Source organism: Rhinopithecus roxellana, chromosome 10, assembly GCF_007565055.1.
Source record: "Rhinopithecus roxellana isolate Shanxi Qingling chromosome 10, ASM756505v1, whole genome shotgun sequence".
NCBI classification, from domain to species: domain Eukaryota; kingdom Metazoa; phylum Chordata; class Mammalia; order Primates; family Cercopithecidae; genus Rhinopithecus; species Rhinopithecus roxellana.
In genome coordinates, this window is record NC_044558.1 from 11,859,294 (window position 1) to 11,879,325 (window position 20,032).

The 20,032-nt window shown below is 45.9% G+C and overlaps 1 protein-coding gene across 1 annotated transcript; it reads right to left on the minus strand.

Moving 5' to 3' along the window:
• Positions 1 to 11,715: 11,715 nt before the first annotated feature.
• On the minus strand, positions 11,716 to 12,870 carry LOC104653916 (collagen alpha-1(I) chain-like). Its single transcript, XM_030938932.1, has 2 exons — positions 12,759 to 12,870; positions 11,716 to 12,587 (listed from the first exon to the last, which is right to left on the minus strand). The coding sequence occupies exons 1-2, from the start codon at positions 12,868 to 12,870 to the stop codon at positions 11,716 to 11,718; spliced, it is 984 nt and encodes a 327-aa protein (XP_030794792.1).
• Positions 12,871 to 20,032: the final 7,162 nt, after the last annotated feature.

The window sequence follows — 20,032 nt, forward strand, 5'->3', positions numbered from 1 at the left end:
AGCGAGACTCCGTCTCAAAAAAAAAATAGAAATACATATTCTAAAAAAAAAATAAATTATTGCCCACCCTTTCTCAGAAAGTTACAGAATAATGTCTCCATTAAAATGTAAAGGTAGGCCGGGCGCGGTGGCTCAAGCCTGTAATCCCAGCACTTTGGGAGGCCGAGACGGGCGGATCATGAGGTCAGGAGATCGAGACCATCCTGGCTAATACGGTGAAACCCCGTCTCTACTAAAAAATACAAAAAACTAGCCGGGCGACGAGGCGGGCGCCTGTAGTCCCAGCTACTCGGGAGGCTGAGACAGGAGAATGGCGTGAACCCGGGAGGCGGAGCTTGCAGTGAGCTGAGAGCCGGCCACTGCACTCCAGCCTGGGCAGCAGAGCAAGACTCCGTCTCAAAAAAAAAAAAAAAAAAATAAAATAAAATGTAAAGGTAAACCAAGAAAGAGGAAGATGCAGGATTTAGGAAAAAAGATCCAACACAGAGGAAAGGTAAATGAAATTCCTGGGTGAGGAGTATAAATCTTGGGAAGGCGGGATTCACCAGGCCAGAAGACCATCAGTCCAAAGTAGAGAGGTTGAAGAGCTCCAGGTAGAATAGCTACACTGAGAAATTCTAGATCGTAAGAGGTAGAGGAATATTTTAAATGAAAATATCTACTATGAAAGCTAAAAAATGTATCATTATATTCTTTTCACATACAAAGTTATCAGGTTATATAAAAAGCAACAGGAATTAGAATGGCATTGGACTGCCCCAGTGCAGCAAAGATAAAATACACTAAAGCAATACCTTCAAAGTTCATTAAGAATGTGTTTACATAATGTTTGTGTAAAAATAAACATTTTAATTTCCTAATTTAATGGGTGAAATGATGATGTTATACTTGTTTTAATATATATATTTTACTTTTATTGAAGTTAAACCTTTTTCATATTTATTGTATTTCTCCTTTTGTGAAATATTCACTCATTTCATGTAATTTTCTTTGAAGTTAATATATGAACTCTCTTACCATATATGGTAATAATATTTACCTTTTTTCTTGTTTAAAGTTTTGTTAGTGTGGGTGACAAAGCATGACCCCGTATCTACAAAAAAAAAAAAAAAAAAAAAAAAAAAATCTGGGCACAGTGACCTGGGCCTGTGATTCTACCTACTTAGGAGGCTGAGGCGGGAGGATCCCTTAAGCCCAGAAGTTCAAGGGTGCAGTGAGCTATGATAATGCCACTGCATTCCAGCCTGGGCAACAGAGTAAGACCCTATCTCCAAGAAAAAAAAAAAAAGTGGTTAGAAGGCCCTTTTCCTTCCTGAGGTCTATCTATCAATCATCTCTATCTATCTATCTATCTATCTATCTATCTATCTATCTATCTATCTATCTATGTGTTTCCGAGACGGAGTCTCGCTCTGTCACCCAGGCTGGAGTGCAGTGGTACGATCTCGGCTCACTGCAACCTCCGCCTCCCGGGTTCACGCCATTCTCCTGCCTCAGCCTCTGAGTAGCTGGGACTACAGGCGCCTGCCGCAGCGCCCGGCTAATTTTTTGTATTTTTAGTAGAGACGGGGTTTCACCCTGTCAGCCAGGATGGTCTCGATCTCCTGACCTCGTGAACCGCCCGCCTCAGCCTCCCAAAGTGCTGGGATTACAGGCGTGAGCCACCCTGCCCGGCTTATTTTCTTTTTTTGGACATGGAGTCTCGGAGTCTCGCTCTGTCGTCCAGGCTGGCGTGCAGTGGTGCGATCTCGGCTCCCTGCAAGCTTCGCCACCCAGGTTCACACCCTTCTCCTGCCTCAGCCTCCGGAGTAGCTGGTGTGAGCCAGCGTGCCCAGCATTATTTTATTTTTTCTAGAGACAGGGTTTCACCATGTTGCCCAGTTTGTTTCACATTGTTTTCATTCGGGCTGGTTATGAACTCCTGGGCTCAAGCATTTCACACACCTTGGCCTCCCAAAGTGCTGGGATTATAGGCCGAGTCACTACACCCAGACTCTATATCATGACTTCTTTCATGGCGAGTCAGGTGACTGGAACGAGTGTAGCCTTTACCACATCTCTTATATTCATAGGGTTTTTCTCCAGTATGAATTCTTTCATGGAGGTGAAGGGAACTGAGACGACTGAAGGCTTGGTCACATTGTTTACATTCATAGGCTTTCTCTCCAGTATGAGTATTTCTATGGTTACAAAAGGAACTCAAATGACTAAAGGCTTTGCCACATTGTTTCCATTCTTAGGGTCTCTCTCCAGTATGAATGCTTCCATGGTCATGAAGGGAAGTGGAACAGCTGAAGGCTTTATCACATTTGGTACATTTATAGGGTCTTTCTCCAGTGTGAGTCCTTTCATGCGTCTTAAAGGAACAAGAAAATCTGAGTGCTTTCCCACATTCCTTACATTCGTAGAGTTTCTCTCCAGTGTGAGTTCGTTCATGTATTAGACAAGAACCGGAAACAGTGAACACTTTACCACATTGTTTACATTTATAGGATTTTTCTCCTGTGTGAGTTCTCTGATGTCTTTCAAATGAATTGAGAAAATAAAAAGATTTCCCACATATCTTACATTTATAACTGGATTTCCACTGTGCATTATCATGTGTCTTCTAACACCTGGAACAGAAACGAAGAATTTGCCACACTGTTCACATTTATATTGCTTCTCTCCATATGGTTTGTATCCTGAGTGAACTAGGACGTGCCTATTAAGGAGGGAATGACGTACAAAGACTTTTCCACAAATACTGCATTCACATTGTTTTAATCCAGTAGAAATGTTCTCATTCAGATCAAGATTTGGAATTTGGCTGACAACTTGTCCATACTGACTACCTTCTTTGCTTTCACACAGTCTCTGTACCACATGATTTCTGTAAAAAAATGACAAGCACATTATTATTGGTTGGTTTAATAACTTTCTACTTATTAATAGGTCTTGGACTTACACTGCTACCAATACCAAGGAAAATGCATTATGATTATTATTATTATTATTATTATTATTTCTTTTTTTGCCAGATCGAATTATTTGAAAGTAAATGGGTTACTACTGAAAACACAGCTACCACCTGCGTGGCTATGACCAAATTAGTAACATTCATATACACAATTTTGTAGTTTCAAGTAAACTGTTTTCCAAACACTGACTGCTACACTGAAGGACGTTACATTTTGGGTGGAAGTTTTCTAAAAAAATAATAAATTTCAAGTGACTCTTATTTGTTTTGATTGCTTGTTTTTAAGTTCATACAATGCTAAGATTCCTTCAGAGGACTTCATTTCCTCTTCTCAGTGCAAATTATCTTATATCTTTCCCAGGTTTCTCGAAGTGATCTTCAATATTCTGGTCTTACCATTTGTTTCCTAAAATGCAGACCCACAAAATTATCACGAATTATTACAAACTATAGAAACATTACTAGATTTAATGTTCATTGTACACAGTGCCCATGCCTGATTACTTCACCAAATCATTCCTTTGCCACATTCCAAATCACAAATAGCACTGATGATGGGAAATACTTCTGTAATTAAGTGAAATGTGTTGTCATTCTCACCTACAGAAGCCAGGTTTCTGCAGGTTTCCTGCCTCATTTCTCTGCAGAGATTCTTCTGAGAAGAATCTAGCAAAGCCCATTCCTCCTGGGTAAAGTTCACAGCCACATCCTCAAAAGCCACGGAGTCCTAGAACATTCCACACATGTGGATAGAAGGATGGGTGAGACTGACAGCACTGGGAATCTGTACTCAATCCATAAGCTGTTTACATGATTCTAAAATTTCAAGCATTTATTCTATGACTTAATTGTCACAACTCTTACTCTGTTCACACATACTCCCTCCCACACAGCAGTACTAATGCTAGAATTGAACTATTCAAAAACGCAACAGCAAAGTAGAAACACCCATCTCATTAGAATCCAGGGAGTAAGATGTGCTGCTAGGAGTTACCTTTCAACTTCACTTTGTACATTTCTAGTATCTGTCATAATAAAATCCTACCTGATGTGCTTAAGGGAGTTAATATTACCAGTCCTGAGACTACTTATTCTTAAAACCACCTGCTCGCAAAGTTCCATCTTTGTTTGTATTAGTAACTTACATTTTGAAAGGGATTCCACGAACCCAAGTAATAAGAATGACCCACTGCATCTAAATGGCTTATGCAATATATTTGCCAAAACTTTTTCTGCGAAGGTCTATTATTTTGTGTCACTGCAGTGGTGCTTAGGGAACCAGCCACCAAAACACAGTCTGAACACAAAGTGTTCAATGAATTTCCCTGGTAGACAATATTTTACATGTGCTGTCGCTTGTTAACTGGGGAGTTGAGCCCATTCCATGTGATTACACCGAGACAGTAGGCTCATTAAATTTAATTGAGTAGTAAATAAAACCAGTAATTGATATTTAACAACACGAATACAACAATTTTTAAAATTTCTATTGCACAATGTCAAGGCAGAAAGGAATAAGAGGAAATACGACATATGTTTTTTAAAATGACACTAATGTCACCACTTCCAGATGCTATTCCTATGAAATCGCATAAATTCCCAAATCAGAGATTTTTTAGGCAAGAAAAACTACTTTTTCATACGTAGTAAAAATGACAAACGTCTAACGCTTTTTCGTCATCTAAAAAAAGAGTGATGGCTTGTCTAACATACTTCTAAGATTTTCAAATGAAAACACTCAGGACAGCACAGTATTAGCAGAGAGATGAGCAAGCAGACCAAGGGAAAAAAAAGTCTTAATGACGCAGCATTTATATGGAAAGTTGATGAATGATAAAGTAGGCACTGTAGAATAGAAAAAGAAATCACATGCACTTTAAAATATGAGGCAAACCAGGCTGGCATCTACTTGGGAAAATGCATTGTCTTCTTCTCTATTCCATGAACCATAATCAACTTATTATATATTCAAATATGAAAGATAAAACCAGAACACTTTCAGAAGTCATAAGAAGATTTTTCTTTTTACGAAGGATTAGGCAGAATTTCTTTTATGTAAGAAAACAGTGATAAAGGAACACACAAACTCAAACATATTAAAATTTAGGGAATAAAAAGAAAACAGAGTGGGCCAGGCGTGGTGGCTCAGGCCTGTAATCCCAGCACCTTGGGAGGCTGAGACGGGCGATCACCTGAGGTCAGGAGGTTGAGACCAGCCTGGCCAACATGGCAAAACCCCGCCTTTTTGCTGTTTGTGTGTTTGTTTTTTGAGACGGAGACTCACATTGTCACTTGGGCTGGGGTGCAGTGGCAAGATCTTGGCTCACTGCAACCTCCACCTCCCGGGTTCAAGCAGTTCTCTTGCCTCAGCCTCCCGAGTAGCTGGGATTACAGGTGTCTGCCACCAGGCTCAGCTAATTTTTTTGTATTTGTGGTAGAGACAGTTTTTCACCATGTTGGTCAGGCTGCTCCGGAACTCCTGAACTCGTGATCTGCCCACATTGGTCTCCCAAAGTGCTGGGATTACAGGCATGGGCCACCGTGCCAGGCGTAAAAAACCATGTTTACTAAAAATACAAAAATTAGCTGGGTGTGGTGGTGGGTGCCTATAATCCCAGTTACTCGGGAGGCTGACACAGGAGAATCACTTGAACCCGGGAGGCGGAGGTTGCAGAGATGGCGCCACTGCACTTCAGCCGAGCTACAGAGCAAGACAGTGTCTCCAAAAAAACAAAAAACAACACCAAAGAAACCCTCAGATATCCAGATAAGAGGATACAGATGTGTCCACTGTCATAAATTCTTCACCATGTTACAAGAGGGGAACTGACATTTTGGTGAATCTTTGTCAATCATCTATTTATCTATCACACTTTTATTTCACCAGTAACATTGACAAAGCTAAGTCCAATTCCATTGGAAATTACCCTTAAAAAGAACAGACCTTTAAAACTTACTACACTCACTCTGGGGAAGAAATCAATATGAATTTTTAGCAAATAAAATGCATCATTTTATCTTGCCTCTTTGGAAACAGTATTTTTATCTTTCAAGCTGTACTGACAAAATGTATCTTACAGTCAATGAAAAACTGAAACTCAAATAAACGGACAAGCCTTTTCATGGCAACAAACTCAGGGAGAGGCAGTGCAGACTCCAACACAGACCTTTCTAAGTGTCACGGCAGGCCATTCTATCCCTCGGGACACCCATCCTGTTCAGTAAAGTACTCAGTGACCACCTAGGAGGCACTGCCACTGCTCTTTGTCCTTCTGTGCGCCTTAAGTGCATTTTCATATTCAGGTTCTTGCACATCCTCTCTGGGGTGGGTTTTCCTTGTCCTTTGGGACAGTTTTTCTCTCTTCACAAGTCTGAGACAATCTAGAGAACAGAATCCATTTCTGCCTTTTCCTCTCAATATCAGCATCCCATTGGCAGACCATCAATGTGTCTCCGAGGAATGAAAACTCCGGCTGGAGGAACAGTTTTAATGACCTAGCTTTAAAGACATTATGTTGTATTGTCCATTGATTTTAATGTCTTAAAATTTTAATACCCCTAAGGGGTCACCATTTTAGATGAAACTATACCAGGAGATTCCTCTAAGGCCAAGAGCATCCAGCTGCTCCCTGAGCGACTCTACCCCCTACCTCAGGCTGTCCTTGGGGATGAGATGATGCCAGGGGCTGATACTCACTAGACCCTCCAATAGACATGGCCACTGTGGATATCCTGGGTCATCCCCAGACAGTTCTAAAATGCCAGGACTAGGAAAAGACAGGAGGGTGGCTGAGGACACAACACCCTGTAAAGTTTTCACGGGGGGACCTCAACCTAAAGACATTTTGGTAATATGTACACTTAGGAAAGGTGAAAAGAAGAGAGGCACAAAGATTTTTTTTACAGTAGAGTGTCAGATGATTTATTCTCTGCTTTCCTCTCATGTAAAATGTTTGGAAACAGGAAAACATTTTGGTCAAGGTGGCTCACGCCTGTATTCCCAGAGCTTTAGGAGGCCGAGGCGGGTGATCAATTAAGGTCAGGAGTTCGAAACCAACCAACCAACATGCCGAAATCCTGTTTCTACTAAAAATACAAAAATTAGCTGGACGTGGTGCTGGGCGCCTATAAGCCCAGCTACTTGGGAGGCTGAGGCAGGAGAATCACTTGAACCCGGAGTCAGAGGTTGCAGTGAGCTTAGATAGTGCCATTGCATTCCAGTCTGGCGACAGGGCGAGACTCCGTCTCAAAAATATATATGTATATATATGAATATATATAATACACATTTAAAATTATTACATGTAGATAGTATTTGAAGTCATGGGACTGACTGTAGGTAGAAACAAGAGAAGGCAAGGAAAGTTTTTATGTTTATATTCATATATAATTATATAAAATTAATATACATAATTATAATATATAAATATATCATATAGGCTGGGCACAGTGGCTTACACCTGTAGTCCCAGCAATTTGGGAGGCTGAGGTGGGCAGATCACCTGAGGTCAGGAGTTCGAGACTAGCCTGACCAACATGGAGAAAACCCCATCTCTACTAAAAATACAAAATTAACCAGGCGTGGTGGTGCGTGCCTGTAATCTCAGCTACTCAGGAGACTGAGGCAGGAAAATCACTTGAACCCGGTGGTGGAGGTTGCAGTGAGCCCAGATCGCATCATTGCACTCCAGCCTGGGCGACCAGGGTTAAACTCCATCTCAAAATAAATAAATAAATAAAACAAAAAAATATATTTATGTCTAAATATATAATTATAATCCATAGATGTATATATAAATATACATTTATTATGAATTTATTAATATATACAATATGTTTATTTCTGAGACAGGGTCTGGCTCCGTCACCCAGGCTGGAGTGCAGTGGCACTATCATAGCTCATTGGAGCCTTGAACAGATGGCTCAAGCGATCCTCCCACCTCAGCCTCCTGAGTGGCTAGGATTGCACGCACACACCACCATGCCTAGCTAATTTTAAAATTTTTTGTGGAGACAGGGTCTTCCTTTTTAGCCTATGCTGGTCTTGAACTCCTGGGCTCAAGTGATCTTCCTGCCTCAGGCTTCCAATGTGTTAGACGTGGGCCACTGCATCTGGTCTAATGCATTTTTTAATTTGCGTGTTTATATTATTTAATATTTTTAAGTACTGAATGTGTTGAGAAATCAACTTGCAGAATTCCCGAACAATGGACAGTCAGCTCTCATGTCCTGGTTCATATCGCCCCAGCACACCACGGCTAGAAACCTTTCAGCCAACTTCCACTTATGTCTCCCGGGGCAGGACAATGTCACTTGGCCAATCCCCAAGAGGGACTCCGGAAAGGCAAGAAACTATTCTGTTCTTTATAATGGAACCTGACCAGGGAGAAGGCAGCTGGGAGGATCAGCTGGGCCCTCCAACCAGCAGCGTCCACCATCGACCAACTGCCCTAGAGCTACACCGTGCTGGGCATTTGGGGCACTGTTATGAGCAAGAGTTTCCATTTTTCTTCTCATGGGACCTTCATGCTAGTGGCAAGAGACAATTTTTTTTTTTTTTTTTTTGAGACAGAGTTTTGTTCTTGTCACTCAGGCTGGAGTGCAATGGTAGTAATCTCGGCTCAATGCAACCTCTACCTCCTGGATTCAAGCAATTCTCCTGCCTCAGCCTTCCGAGTAGCTGGGATTACAGGTATGCACCACCACGTCTAGCTGATTTTTGTATTTTTAGTAGAGATGGGGCTTCACCATGTTGGCCAGGCTGGTCTGGAACTCCTGAGCCCCAGCCAAGGGGGAGATTTTAAATCAGTAAGTATAATTGTGATGAAAGCCAGAAAGAAGAATGTGTGTGATGGGGAGGGGACCTAAGTTATTGTCTCATATTTTAACACTTTCATAGGCAATAAATGAAAACTTAGAAGCTTGAAACAATACACACCTTTAAGCCAATTTTGGCAAGCTAGGAGTTGAGCACATTTTAGTGGGTTCTGTGCTTGGGATCTCACGCTAAGCAGCTGGGCTGCATCCACATCTGAGGCTCAACCAGGGCAGAATCCATTTCCAGGTCTGCTGAGGTTATTGGCAGAATTTCTTTCCTCGGACCCGCTTGACAAGGGTCCAGCTCTTTGCTTCCTTGCCTACGGGGCCCCTCCAAAGGTCCTTTCTCAGCACAGCATCTCCCTCCTGCAGCACCTGCAGGCAAAACCTCTCTCTCCAGTGTGCAAAGGTGATGCACTCTGACAGTGACATCCCATTGCTTTTGCCAGGCTCCATGGGTTAAAAGACAGTCACCGGTTTTGCTCGTACCCAAGGTCAGGAAGACTACACAAGGGCATAGGTCATTGGGAGGTCAGTCACTTTAGGATGTGGCTGCCAGCACTGAATTTGGTGAGACTTTAAGGGTTGGTAGGAGCTGGCCAGGTACAGGGGTGAGGGTGTGTCAGGCAGGGGTGAGGGCATGGAGGGGGATGCAAAGGCCTGCACCCTAGAATGTCCTTTCACTCCCTGAGGTTTTGTTCTCCTGATCCCTGAGTACATCCCAGAACACGGTGGGGCCTTAGCAGGGGAGAGGTAGGGAAGCATGTGTTGTTCATCCGGGGACCTTGTTAGGCAAATCAGATTAGGGGCCAGGCTTTCAGTGGTGGGTGCGAGTGTGGGAGTGATGAGTGTGTAGGTGTGTGTGGGAAGAGCGATGGGGGTGGGGTCAGCCCCAGCCACCATGAAGACCTTAACTGTGTATCCACCCATCCCAGCAGCCTCCCTGAGAGAGTGCCCTCAGGGTGCAGGTCCTGTTTTGCACATGGAACTGAATCAGAGTGGGACACTGCCTTGCCTTAGAGAGGTCACACTTCTTCTTCTTCTTCTCCTCCTCCTCCTCCTCCTCCTCCTCCTCCTCCTCCTCTCCTCCTCCTCCTCCTCCTCCTCCTCCTCTTCTCTTCTTCTTCTTCTTCTTCTTCTTCTTCTTCTTTCTTCTTCTTCTTCTTCCTTTTTTTTTAAATTTGCAACAGAGTCGCTCTCTGTTGCCCAGGCTGGAGTGCAGTGGTGTGACCTTGGCTCACTGCAACCTCTGCCTCCCAGGTTCAAGCAATTTTCCTGCCTCAGTCTTCTGGGTAGGGTAGCTGGGATGATACACATTACCATGCCTGGCTAATTGTTGTATTTTAGTTTCACCATATTGGCCGGGCTGGTCCCAGTCTCCTGGCCTCAAGCGATCTGCCCACCTAAGCCTCCCAAAGTGCTGTGATTACAGGCGTAAGCCACACACCAGGCAAGAGGTCACACTTCATGCCAAGTGGGAGGCAGCCACTCAAGACAGCACCCCAGCTGGTGCTGGGAGTGAGGGGTGCTCAGCGTCCTAGGAAGGCAGAGGACTGCATGAGAGGTTCGGGGAGGAAGGACTGGAGGAGGATTTGAGATTTTCACCTGAGCAGCTGGGTGGATGGAGGGGCTGTTTACAGAGAATCACAAGAATGTGGATGAGCAGGTTAGGGCACTAATAAAGCACTCTGTTTTGGCCCCCAGAAAATTTGAGATGCTTCCCTGTGTCCAGCTGGGGCTTTGGGAAAGGTGAGGGCTGGGCATCTGACTGGGATGGATGTCTCTGGCAGGCAGCAGAGGATGTGGATGATTTGTGAAGCCCGGAAGGGCATGAGATTTCCTGTGGCAGTGCCCACTGCAAATGGAAGGGCATTTGGCCTCAGGCCAGACATATACAAGTTGGGCAGAGAAGGGGGTGGGTCCCCGGTACCCACAGAGGAGCAGCTATGGAGGTACAGGAAAACCAAGGGTGTGGGGGCACATGATGCAGGAGGCTCAAATAAGATGAGGAAAGAGGTTTTAAGGACGATCAGGGCTGGGCACAGTGGTTCATGCCCGTAATCCAAACACTTTGGGAGGCTGAGATGAGAGGATAGTTTGAGGCCAGGAGTTTGGGACCAGCCTGGGCAACATAGGGAGACCCCATTTCTATAAATAAATGCATTAGTACTTGGCATTTCAGGCGGGGAACAGCAAACACATGAAAGCTCTGAGGCAGGAAAGGGAAGTGATTAGTGCTCGCTCCTGGTTCCTTTATCAGACCTTAAAGAGATGCAGAGACATTTCAGGTACTCCTTGGCCGAGCTCCTTCAGGGAAGGCCTAAGTTCGCTTCTACTTCCCATCTATTACTTTTTTTTTTTTGGAGACAGAGTCTCACTCTTTTGCCCAGGCTGGAGTGCATGCAGTAGCAGGATCTCAGCTCACTGTAACCTCCACCTCCCGGGTTCAAACGATTCTCCTGCCTCAGCCTTCCTAGTAGCTGGGACCACAGGTACACGCCATCACGATCGGCTAAGTTTTTGTATTCTTAGTAGAGACGGGGTTTCATCTTGTTGACCAGGCTGGTTTCGAACTCCTGGCCTCAAGTGATCCACCTGCCTCAGCCCCACAAAGTGCTGGGATTACAGGCGCAAGTCACCGCGCCCGACCCTACTTCACTCCTAACGCCCACCATACGTGCTTCCAAATGTTTGCTGAATGACAAGGTGAACGAGTGCATGGGACTACGTGACTTCGGGCAGCAGGCAATCCTATTCCTTGGACCTCAGTTTCCCTTTTTGGAAAGCAAGCCTGTCTCTCGCTCTCTGCCCTAAAAGCCTGAGTTCTGGGCTTGAGATGAGCGCGTCCTGTAGAGCAGACTCCAGGTGGACGTTGAGCTGGGTCTTGTAGGAGGCCAGGATCCGGCCAGCTCTTGGGTCCGGTCCTCCCGCGGAACCCCCTACACCCAGTCCCAGCGCCGCCCCGCCCAACTTCCCTTTGTTCCCCCAAGCCGCCCTCCGCATAGCTCGTTCCCCATTGGCCGGGGAGCGGGGCGGCGGGCGGCGGGAGGGGTCGTGTGCGCCTGTGCGTTGTGTGTCCCGGCGGCAGCCCCGAGCCAGCTGCAGCTCCTTGATCGGAGCCGGACCCTGAGCGGGGAACACGGGCTGAAGCGGCGGCGGCGGCGCCGGCGGCCACGCCCCGGGGCTCCATTGTTGAGGCTACCCCGGCTCTGTCGGCTGCTCAGCTGCGCTCCAGTCGGCCCAGGCGCCACGGCGAGGAGCGAACGCTGCGAGGCGGCGGCCTGAGGTGAGACGGCTCGACGGGCGACGGGGTCCCTGCCCCGGGCATGGCGGCTACGAGCTGGGCCCCGCAGGTTCCGGGGTCGGGATCCGGGGTCCGTGCGCCTGGGCTTTGTCTCGGCCTCGGGTGGCACCGGGGGCTTCGCACCTGCTGCAATACCGCGTGGGCCCGCGCGGGGTCCTGGTCGCCCTGCGGGTCGGGGCCGGTCCCCACTGCATCCCGGCTCCCCGCGTCTGCCGCGGAGGGGACGGCATGGACCTGGGCGCTGGTTTCTGCCCGGTCCCCCCGCGGAGTGGCTGGTCCCCGTGTGCGGCAGAGGGGGTCCTGCGAGGACCCACTCATGGGGCGGGGTCCCGGTCACCGCGAGTAGCAGACTCCGCCTCCCTCCCCGCCCTCCCTCGCTGCGAGACTGCTCCGCCAGACTCACCGAGGGGACTGCGCGGACCCTCGTACTAGGGGGTCCGTGACTCTGGGTGGGGGCTCTTTTCCGGCCCACATAACGGCTGAGTGTTTTGTCACCTATATAGGTGGCTGCGTGGACCCGCGCGCGTGGGTCCTGGCCGTCCTGCTAGTGGGGCTGTGCGCCGCCCCGTGGCTCGTCTGGGTCGACCCCGCCAGAGACGCGCGTGTAGTGGGGGTCCGTGTGCGGGGGAAGTGGTTGGTGGGGGCGCACTGCCCCGGCCCCGTGATTTATCCTCTCACATCCCCGGCGGGAGGAAGCGAGAGGTGCGGGCCTACGGCTGTCGCGCAGCTGCCGCACCGACCTCTGCCCTGGCCGGCGGGTCCCGGGGGGCGAGGGGCTGTCACCGCGCATCCCACCGCCGCGCTTCCTGCTCTGGCCCCGGGCTGGGCTCTGATTGGAGGGAGAAGGGCCCTTCTGCCCGGCGCTTCTTGATTTCTTCCGTTAGTAATGGGAAGAAAAAAAAATCTGAAAGGCAGATTGAACTTTGTAGCTCTCAGCGCCTGGAGAGTGGAAGAAACTCTCCCAAGAATTTGGCGGGCTGAAAATGCGTTTCAAGCAGGAGCATCCACACCCACGGAATGAGGCCAAGGCAGTTACAGTTAGAGGTCAGATTTGTGAGGGGAGAGCGAGGGTGAGGTCCGTGGGTGGGGAGACTCCGACCTCAGCTTGATGGGAAGACCTGATGCTGCCCCTCAGACGCTGTATTTCTCAACCACCAAAGAAAGTGGAATCACTCCTTAGTGAATGCTTTCATCAAACTTTTGAAACACCTGTAATGTCCCAGGAAGCAAAATCGAACTGGACAGTTTTCCCCTTTTAAGAGTGTTAAACGTCCCGGAGACAAACAGCGGAAGGCTCAAGGAGTCCAAATACTCAACCTGAAGTTCTTTCTGAACAACAGATGGTGTATAAGTAACAGGCATACGAGATAAAACTGAACTAATCACCGCAGCTGTGGTTCCTAGCCGTGTAGCGTGTCATGCAGGCCCTTTTGCCTTCTCTGCCCTCCGCTGTCCCAGACCCCAAGGCTACCGCGCACCTCCAGTCATCAGCTCCTGCCGACCCATTGCTATGAACTCTGTTTCGGTGGCTCCCTTCTCTCTGAAGTTTTGCTTGTTCTCCTGAAGTCCTGGTCTTTAAGAGCTTATGATCTGCAGGGACAGATTGGCTTTGGGCAGTACATAGTTAACTGTAGCACAGCTTGAAAAATGCTCTGATAGAGGTGGGCAGGCAGTTTGTGCATGCAGGTAAGTGCGAGGTCCTTTTTCAATACCATGAAACCAAGTATTCATGCTGTTTTTAAATCTGCACTTCTTTGACTCTCCAGAGGGTTTTTAGATTAATTTTTTTTCTGTTACTTCCTAGTGTTTGTTGCATAGTTCAGAGTACTTGATGAAAACTTACCAGGTCGGCTGGGCGCGGTGGCTCACGCCTGTAATCCCAGGACTTTGGGAGGTCTAGGCAGGCGGATCACTTGAGGTCAGGAGTTCGAGACCAACCTGGCCAACATGGTGAAACCCTGTCTCTACTAAAAATACAAAAATTAGTTGGGCGTGGTGGTGGGCGCCTGTAATCGCAGCTACTCAGGAGGCTGAGGCAGGAGAATAGCTTGAACTCAGGAGGCGGAGGTTGCAGTGAGTGAAATGGCTCCACTGCACTCCAGCCTGGGCCATAGAGTGAGACTTCGTCTCAAAACAAAAACAAAAACAATGTACTGGGTCTACCTCCGGCTCTGGAATTTTCCTGGAAGACCTTCTCTTCTGGGCTTCATTTTTCTCACTTTTGAGGATCGTAAACTACATAATTTCCAAGAATCTTTGCCCTACACCTTTAATTCTTTCAAGCAAATATAGCAGAGAAAAATTCTCTTCCCGGCAATGGTGTAAATAATGGAGGCTTTTGAAAATGTGAATTCTAAAGTGGAAGTTCTTTTTCTTCTTCCTCTTTGTTTCCTTTTAAACGAGTTGAGTTACATGAGTATATACTTTAACTCAGAGTTAAGGACAAGTATCTCTGATGAAACCTTAAGCAGCTTTTTGGCAATATCTTGCATGTTCTTCACAATCGTGTTTTATGTGCAGCATCTTCACTATATCCAGTTGGTTTTTTTCTCATTCGTGGAGTTGTTGAGCTCAGAACTTTTCAGGAGCATTTTGTTGATCTTTTAAGTGTCATGTGAAATATGTTCCAATTTAACATTTTATTTTGTTGAGTAAAATGGGAGTAAATGGAAATTTGAGAGTGCCTTGAGTAGATGTACTTGGCTTTGTGTAATGGCTTGAAGCATAGTTTAAAATTACCACTGGGGGCTGGGTGTGGTGGCTCACATCTGTAATCCCAACACTTTGGGCGGGCAAGGCAGGCAGATCACGAGGTCAGAAGATGGAGACCATCCTGGCTAACACGGTGAAACCCCGTCTCCACTAAAAATACAAAAACTTAGCTGAGTGTGGTGACACATGCCTGTAGTCCCAGCTACTCGGGAGGCTGAGGCAGGAGAATCACTTGAACTCGGGAGGTGGAGGTAGCAGTGAGTCGAGATTGCACCACTGCACTCCAGCCTGGGCGACAGAGTGAGACTCCATCTCAAAAAAAAAAAAAAAAAAAAAATACCACTTGTAAAAAATTGCATCACATGTTGAATGACCTATAAAGGAGCTACAATTCTAAGGAATATGGTAATTAATTCGTTAAAATAGTCAGGCCGAGTGCTTTGGTTTACACCTGTAATGCCAGCGCTTTGGGAGGCTGAGGTGCGAGGATCACTTGAACTCAAGATTAGAAGCTGCAGTGAGCTATAATCATGCCACTGCACTCCAGTCTGTGTGATGGAGTGAAACCCTTTCTCTAAAAAATTAAAAAGGTAAATAAATAATTTAAAAATAAAATACTAAGCTCCTTTCCAATTTATCTGTTTGGTAAGGTGGGAGTTTGATGTGCTTGAGTTTCTTAAAGCCACGTGTCTCTGTAGAAAGGAGACACAATTTTCTCTGCTATTCCTAGTTATTTGGATGATTATAGGGATTAAAAATAGCCATTTGGTCAAGTATTGAGCTACTGAATAACAATTTTTGCTTCACTCAGTAGGATTTTGCCTTTCTTTTGATTTGCATTCTTATCTTAATTTAGGAAACGGTATTTGTTACATGCCCCATGCACTTTATTCTTTTGGGGAATCTGATCTTAGGAGAGGGCTTCAAAACGCGACCAGATTTTCTTCATGGTTTTCTAGATTTTATTAATGTCTTAATAAAACTTAGCTAGCCGGGCGCGGTGGCTCAAGCCTGTAATCCCAGCACTTTGGGAGGCCGAGACGGGCGGATCACGAGGTCAGGAGATCGAGACCATCCTGGCTAACACCGTGAAACCCCGTCTCTACTAAAAAATAAAAAAAACTAGCTGGGCGAGGTGGCGGGCGCCTGTAGTCCCAGCTACTGGGGTGGCTGAAGCAGGAGAATGGCGTGAACCCGGGAGGCGGAGCTTGCAGTGAGCTGAGATCTGGCCACTGCCCTGCAGCCTGGGCGACAGAGTGAGACTCCAGTCTCAAAAAAAAAAAAAAAAAAAAAAACTTAGCTAGTTAATGCTGCTTCCATGTCGAGGTATTTTTTATTTAGAGAGGGGACACATGGGTAAGGAGAAGACAGAGGATATATATATTATATATACTGGGATTACATGTGTGAGCCACTGCGCCTGGCCGACAGAGGATATATTTTTATATATTTTTGAGCTCTACATTTCAGAGTTCTTTTCTCTAGCCCTGGCCTGGGTCCCAAACAGGGAACTTAATTCACTCTATCACTGAAGTATACTCTTGCTTTGATGCCATTGGTATGTTGTCCTAGAGATTTGCTGTGGCTGCCAGGAGTGTTTCATAGTTAAGAACTGATGCAACCTCTCTTTTGTCAGTTATGAGTCTATAAACCATCTTGTTTCCTTTAGTATTATCTCCCTGGAACTGGAAGGTCAGACAGGAAGTTTTCTTAGATTCTAAGTCTCAGTCTTTGGTATCTACCTTTGTCTGTCTCCCATGTCACCTGCTGGTTTTTTTTCCCCCTGTTTTTCATTTTAATGTTTTTATTGGGTAAATGTCTATTATTGCAGGCTACCTCAAAACATTTTTGGATGTTGACAGGATATAAGTATGAATAATATATAAAAGATAACTTATTCTAGTTCTTTTGAGCAGAGGATTTGGTTTCGATATGTGGCCCTATTAAAGCTTTTGTGAAGTCCAAGTACTTTGTGAACTTCAGTTCCCTCACCTGTAAAATGGAGTTAGTTGTTAGTAATACCTGTTCTGCCTAACTCAGGAGATTGTTTTGAGGATGAAATGAAATCATGAATGTAATGGAATTTTGTAAATTTTAAATGAAATATTGTATTACCTAAGATTTTTTTTTTAAGCGCCGTATTAAGAATGGAATGAATCTGGGTTTTCCTTTGAAATCCCAAATGTTTAATGTACAGAGAAGTTTTAATGTGTCTGTTGGGGAGCTTCATTAGGATTGTTTTCTATCTTTAATTGGCCAGTATTGTTTTATATTTTAGCATTTTTGGGGACCATCAACATTTGTGTTTCAGTTATCATTAATATTTTACAAAGTTATTGAATGTGCATGATTTAGTCTTTAACAATCTCTTCAATTATTTACATTCCCATGTAAAAAATGCAGTAATGAACGTCCATGTAAATAACATTCTCATGCTTTAATGAAGCATAATTTCTTGACATTGCAGTTGCTAAGTGCCCTGTCTTGAGGTTGGGAAAGCTAAAGGACAGTTAAAGGGCAGTCAGAGGTCAAGGTCAGCAAAGCATCACCTTTGACATTTGAAATCCAGCAGCAGGTATCACAGTGAACCCCATTCCAGCATCCAGGAAGTTTCTCTGCCCTGCCTCTCCTCCAGCCACCTCAGAATCTGTGTCTGCAGTGTTGGTCCTGCTTTCCTGTCTCTCCTCTGCCTTTTCTTTCTCTTCACCAACTTCTACCGAGTGCCTCTGATGTCCCAGACAGTGGCAGTGGGAGTACAAAGGCTAATAAACCCTGCCTTGGTCCTCAAAGAATTTATGTTTTCTGTGCAGATATTAAGTTACACTGTCATATATAGTGTTGACAAACATTGATACAGATTTCCTGTGAAGTGCAGAAGCACCGTCGTAGAGGCAGAGATGCAGAGGCAGCACTGGTGACTCACACATGGAGAGCTGGAGTTCTTGGTCTGGTGGGATAAACTGACCTGGACATCATTTCAGGGCAGCGGAGTGAGTGCTGGGGTGGGCTCCCTCGGGGCATCTGGGGCTGGGTTTGTCTGGTGTTTAGTCTCCTGCCTGGTACTTAGAGTTTATCAGTAAGATGAGCATTGGAAGGTTTCTAAGTGAAAGGAAAGGCAATCACTTACCTGAAACCTAAAATCTGTAGGTGTTCTGGGCCATTTATAATTCACTGAATCTGTTTTGTCAGAACAAGTCTATCATCTATTGTTTTGGATGGAGTGTGGCCAGCCCTGCCTTGCGATGTAAGGAAATCAGGAAACGCTTGTCAGGTGTCAACACCGTGCCAGACACTCTTCTAGAGATTTCTATGTAAATCACTGTATTCATTTCTGTTGCTGCTTTACCACATTTCCACATATTTCGTGGCTTAAAACAATTGAAATTGTATCATCTCACAGTTCTGTGGGGCAGAAGTCTGACGTGGGTGTCACTGGGCAAAAATCACCGTGTGGACTGGGCTGCATTCCACACTGGAGAATTGTTTCCAAGCGCTTTTGGCCAAATCTAGTTCCTTGTGGTTGCAGGACTGAGGTGTCTGTTCCCTTGCTGGCCATCTGCTGGGGGCTGTCCTCAGCTCCTGGGGCTTCTATCTGGTCTTTGCACGTGGTCCCATCAGCTCAGGACTAGCTAGGCCAGGGACCTGGTCAGGCTCTCCAGTTCCCCTGTGTGCATTTCCTTTCTTCCACTCGGAGAAAGTTCTATGCCTTATTTTAAAATATTTTTTTGAGATGGAGTCTCGCACTGTTGGCCAGGCTGGAGCGCAGTGGCGTGATCTCAGCTCGCTGCAACCTCTACCTCCCGGGTTCAAGTGATTCTCCTGCTTCAGCCTCCTAAGTAGCTGAGACTATAAGTGCCTGCCACGATGCCCGACTAATTTTTGTATTTTTAGTAGAGATGGGGTTTCACCATTTTAGCCAGAGTGGTCTCCATCTCTTGATCTCGTGATCCTCCTGCCTTAGCCTCCCAAAGTGCTGAGATTACAAGCATGAGCCACCTCGCCTGGCCAGTTCTATGCTCTTAGAGGCTCATGGGATTAGATTGGACCTCCCTGGATAGCCCAGGATACTTCTCCTAAGGCCTGTGGCAAAGCCCTTTTGCTGCCTGACATAGTCACAGGTCTCGGGGGTTGGAATCTCCCACCACAGTTACCGATCCACTTACTACAGCAGCCTGGGAGGTGCTTTTCATTGCCTCTGGTTAACAGATACCAATTTTTTTTTTTTTTTTTTTGCAAATTGGCAGGAACATGAAGATCCCTCTTTTTTTTTTTTTTTAAGATGGAGTCTCATTCTGTTGCCAGGGCTGGAGTGCAGTGGTGCGATCTTGGCTCACCACAACTTCCACCTCCCGGGTTCAAGCAGTTCTCCCGCCTCAGCTTCCTGAGTAGCTGGGACCACAGGCACGTGCCAATGCCCGGCTAATTTTTGTATTTTTAGTACAGACGGGGTTTCAGTATGTTGACCAGGCTGGTCACAAACTCCTGACCTCGTGATCCACCCGCTTTGGCCTCCCAAAGTGATGGGATTACAGGCATGACCACCACACCCAGCCATGAAGATCCTTCTTAAATGAAAAAATCGTTCCTCTGACTTGATGTGAGGCTGTTGGTGAGATTGATAGCAGTGGAGACAGGTCCGTCAGAAATGGAGCTAAACTTTGTGTTTTGGAGTATTTTGATGGCCTGCCCTGATTATGTAAGTTTTGCTAAGAAGTCATTAGAGTAATTCCTCTACTGGAAGAAACACCCATATGGGGAATTTGGGACCTTGCCTTTTCAAGTTTTACACAAAGGACTCTCCATGGGTGAAAAGGACATGATTCCAGGTCCATTTCTAGAATGGAAACAGCTGCATCAACCCAACAGCGATTCACATTCCTGAGTTTGAGAGAATCCGATTGTTTCAAGGCTGAAGCCAAAAGCCCAATAAACAGTGTTTGTACCTTTTTTCATAGTTAGGAATTAGGTGCATCCTGTGGTCAAGAAAACAACTGATGGTGGTCACCAAGTAGTTTAAAACCAAGCAGGACCTCATTTTATCATGTGGGTGTTTTTGATTTTCTTAAAGAAATTTTTATTTTCCTTTGCAATAAATGACAAGCTCTGACTTGAAATACATTTTCTTTAATAAACCAGAATCTAGGGCCGGGCACGGTGGCTCACGACTGTAATCCCAGACTTTGGGAGGCCGAGGAGGGCAGATCACGAGGTCAGGAGATTGAGACCATCCTGACTATGGT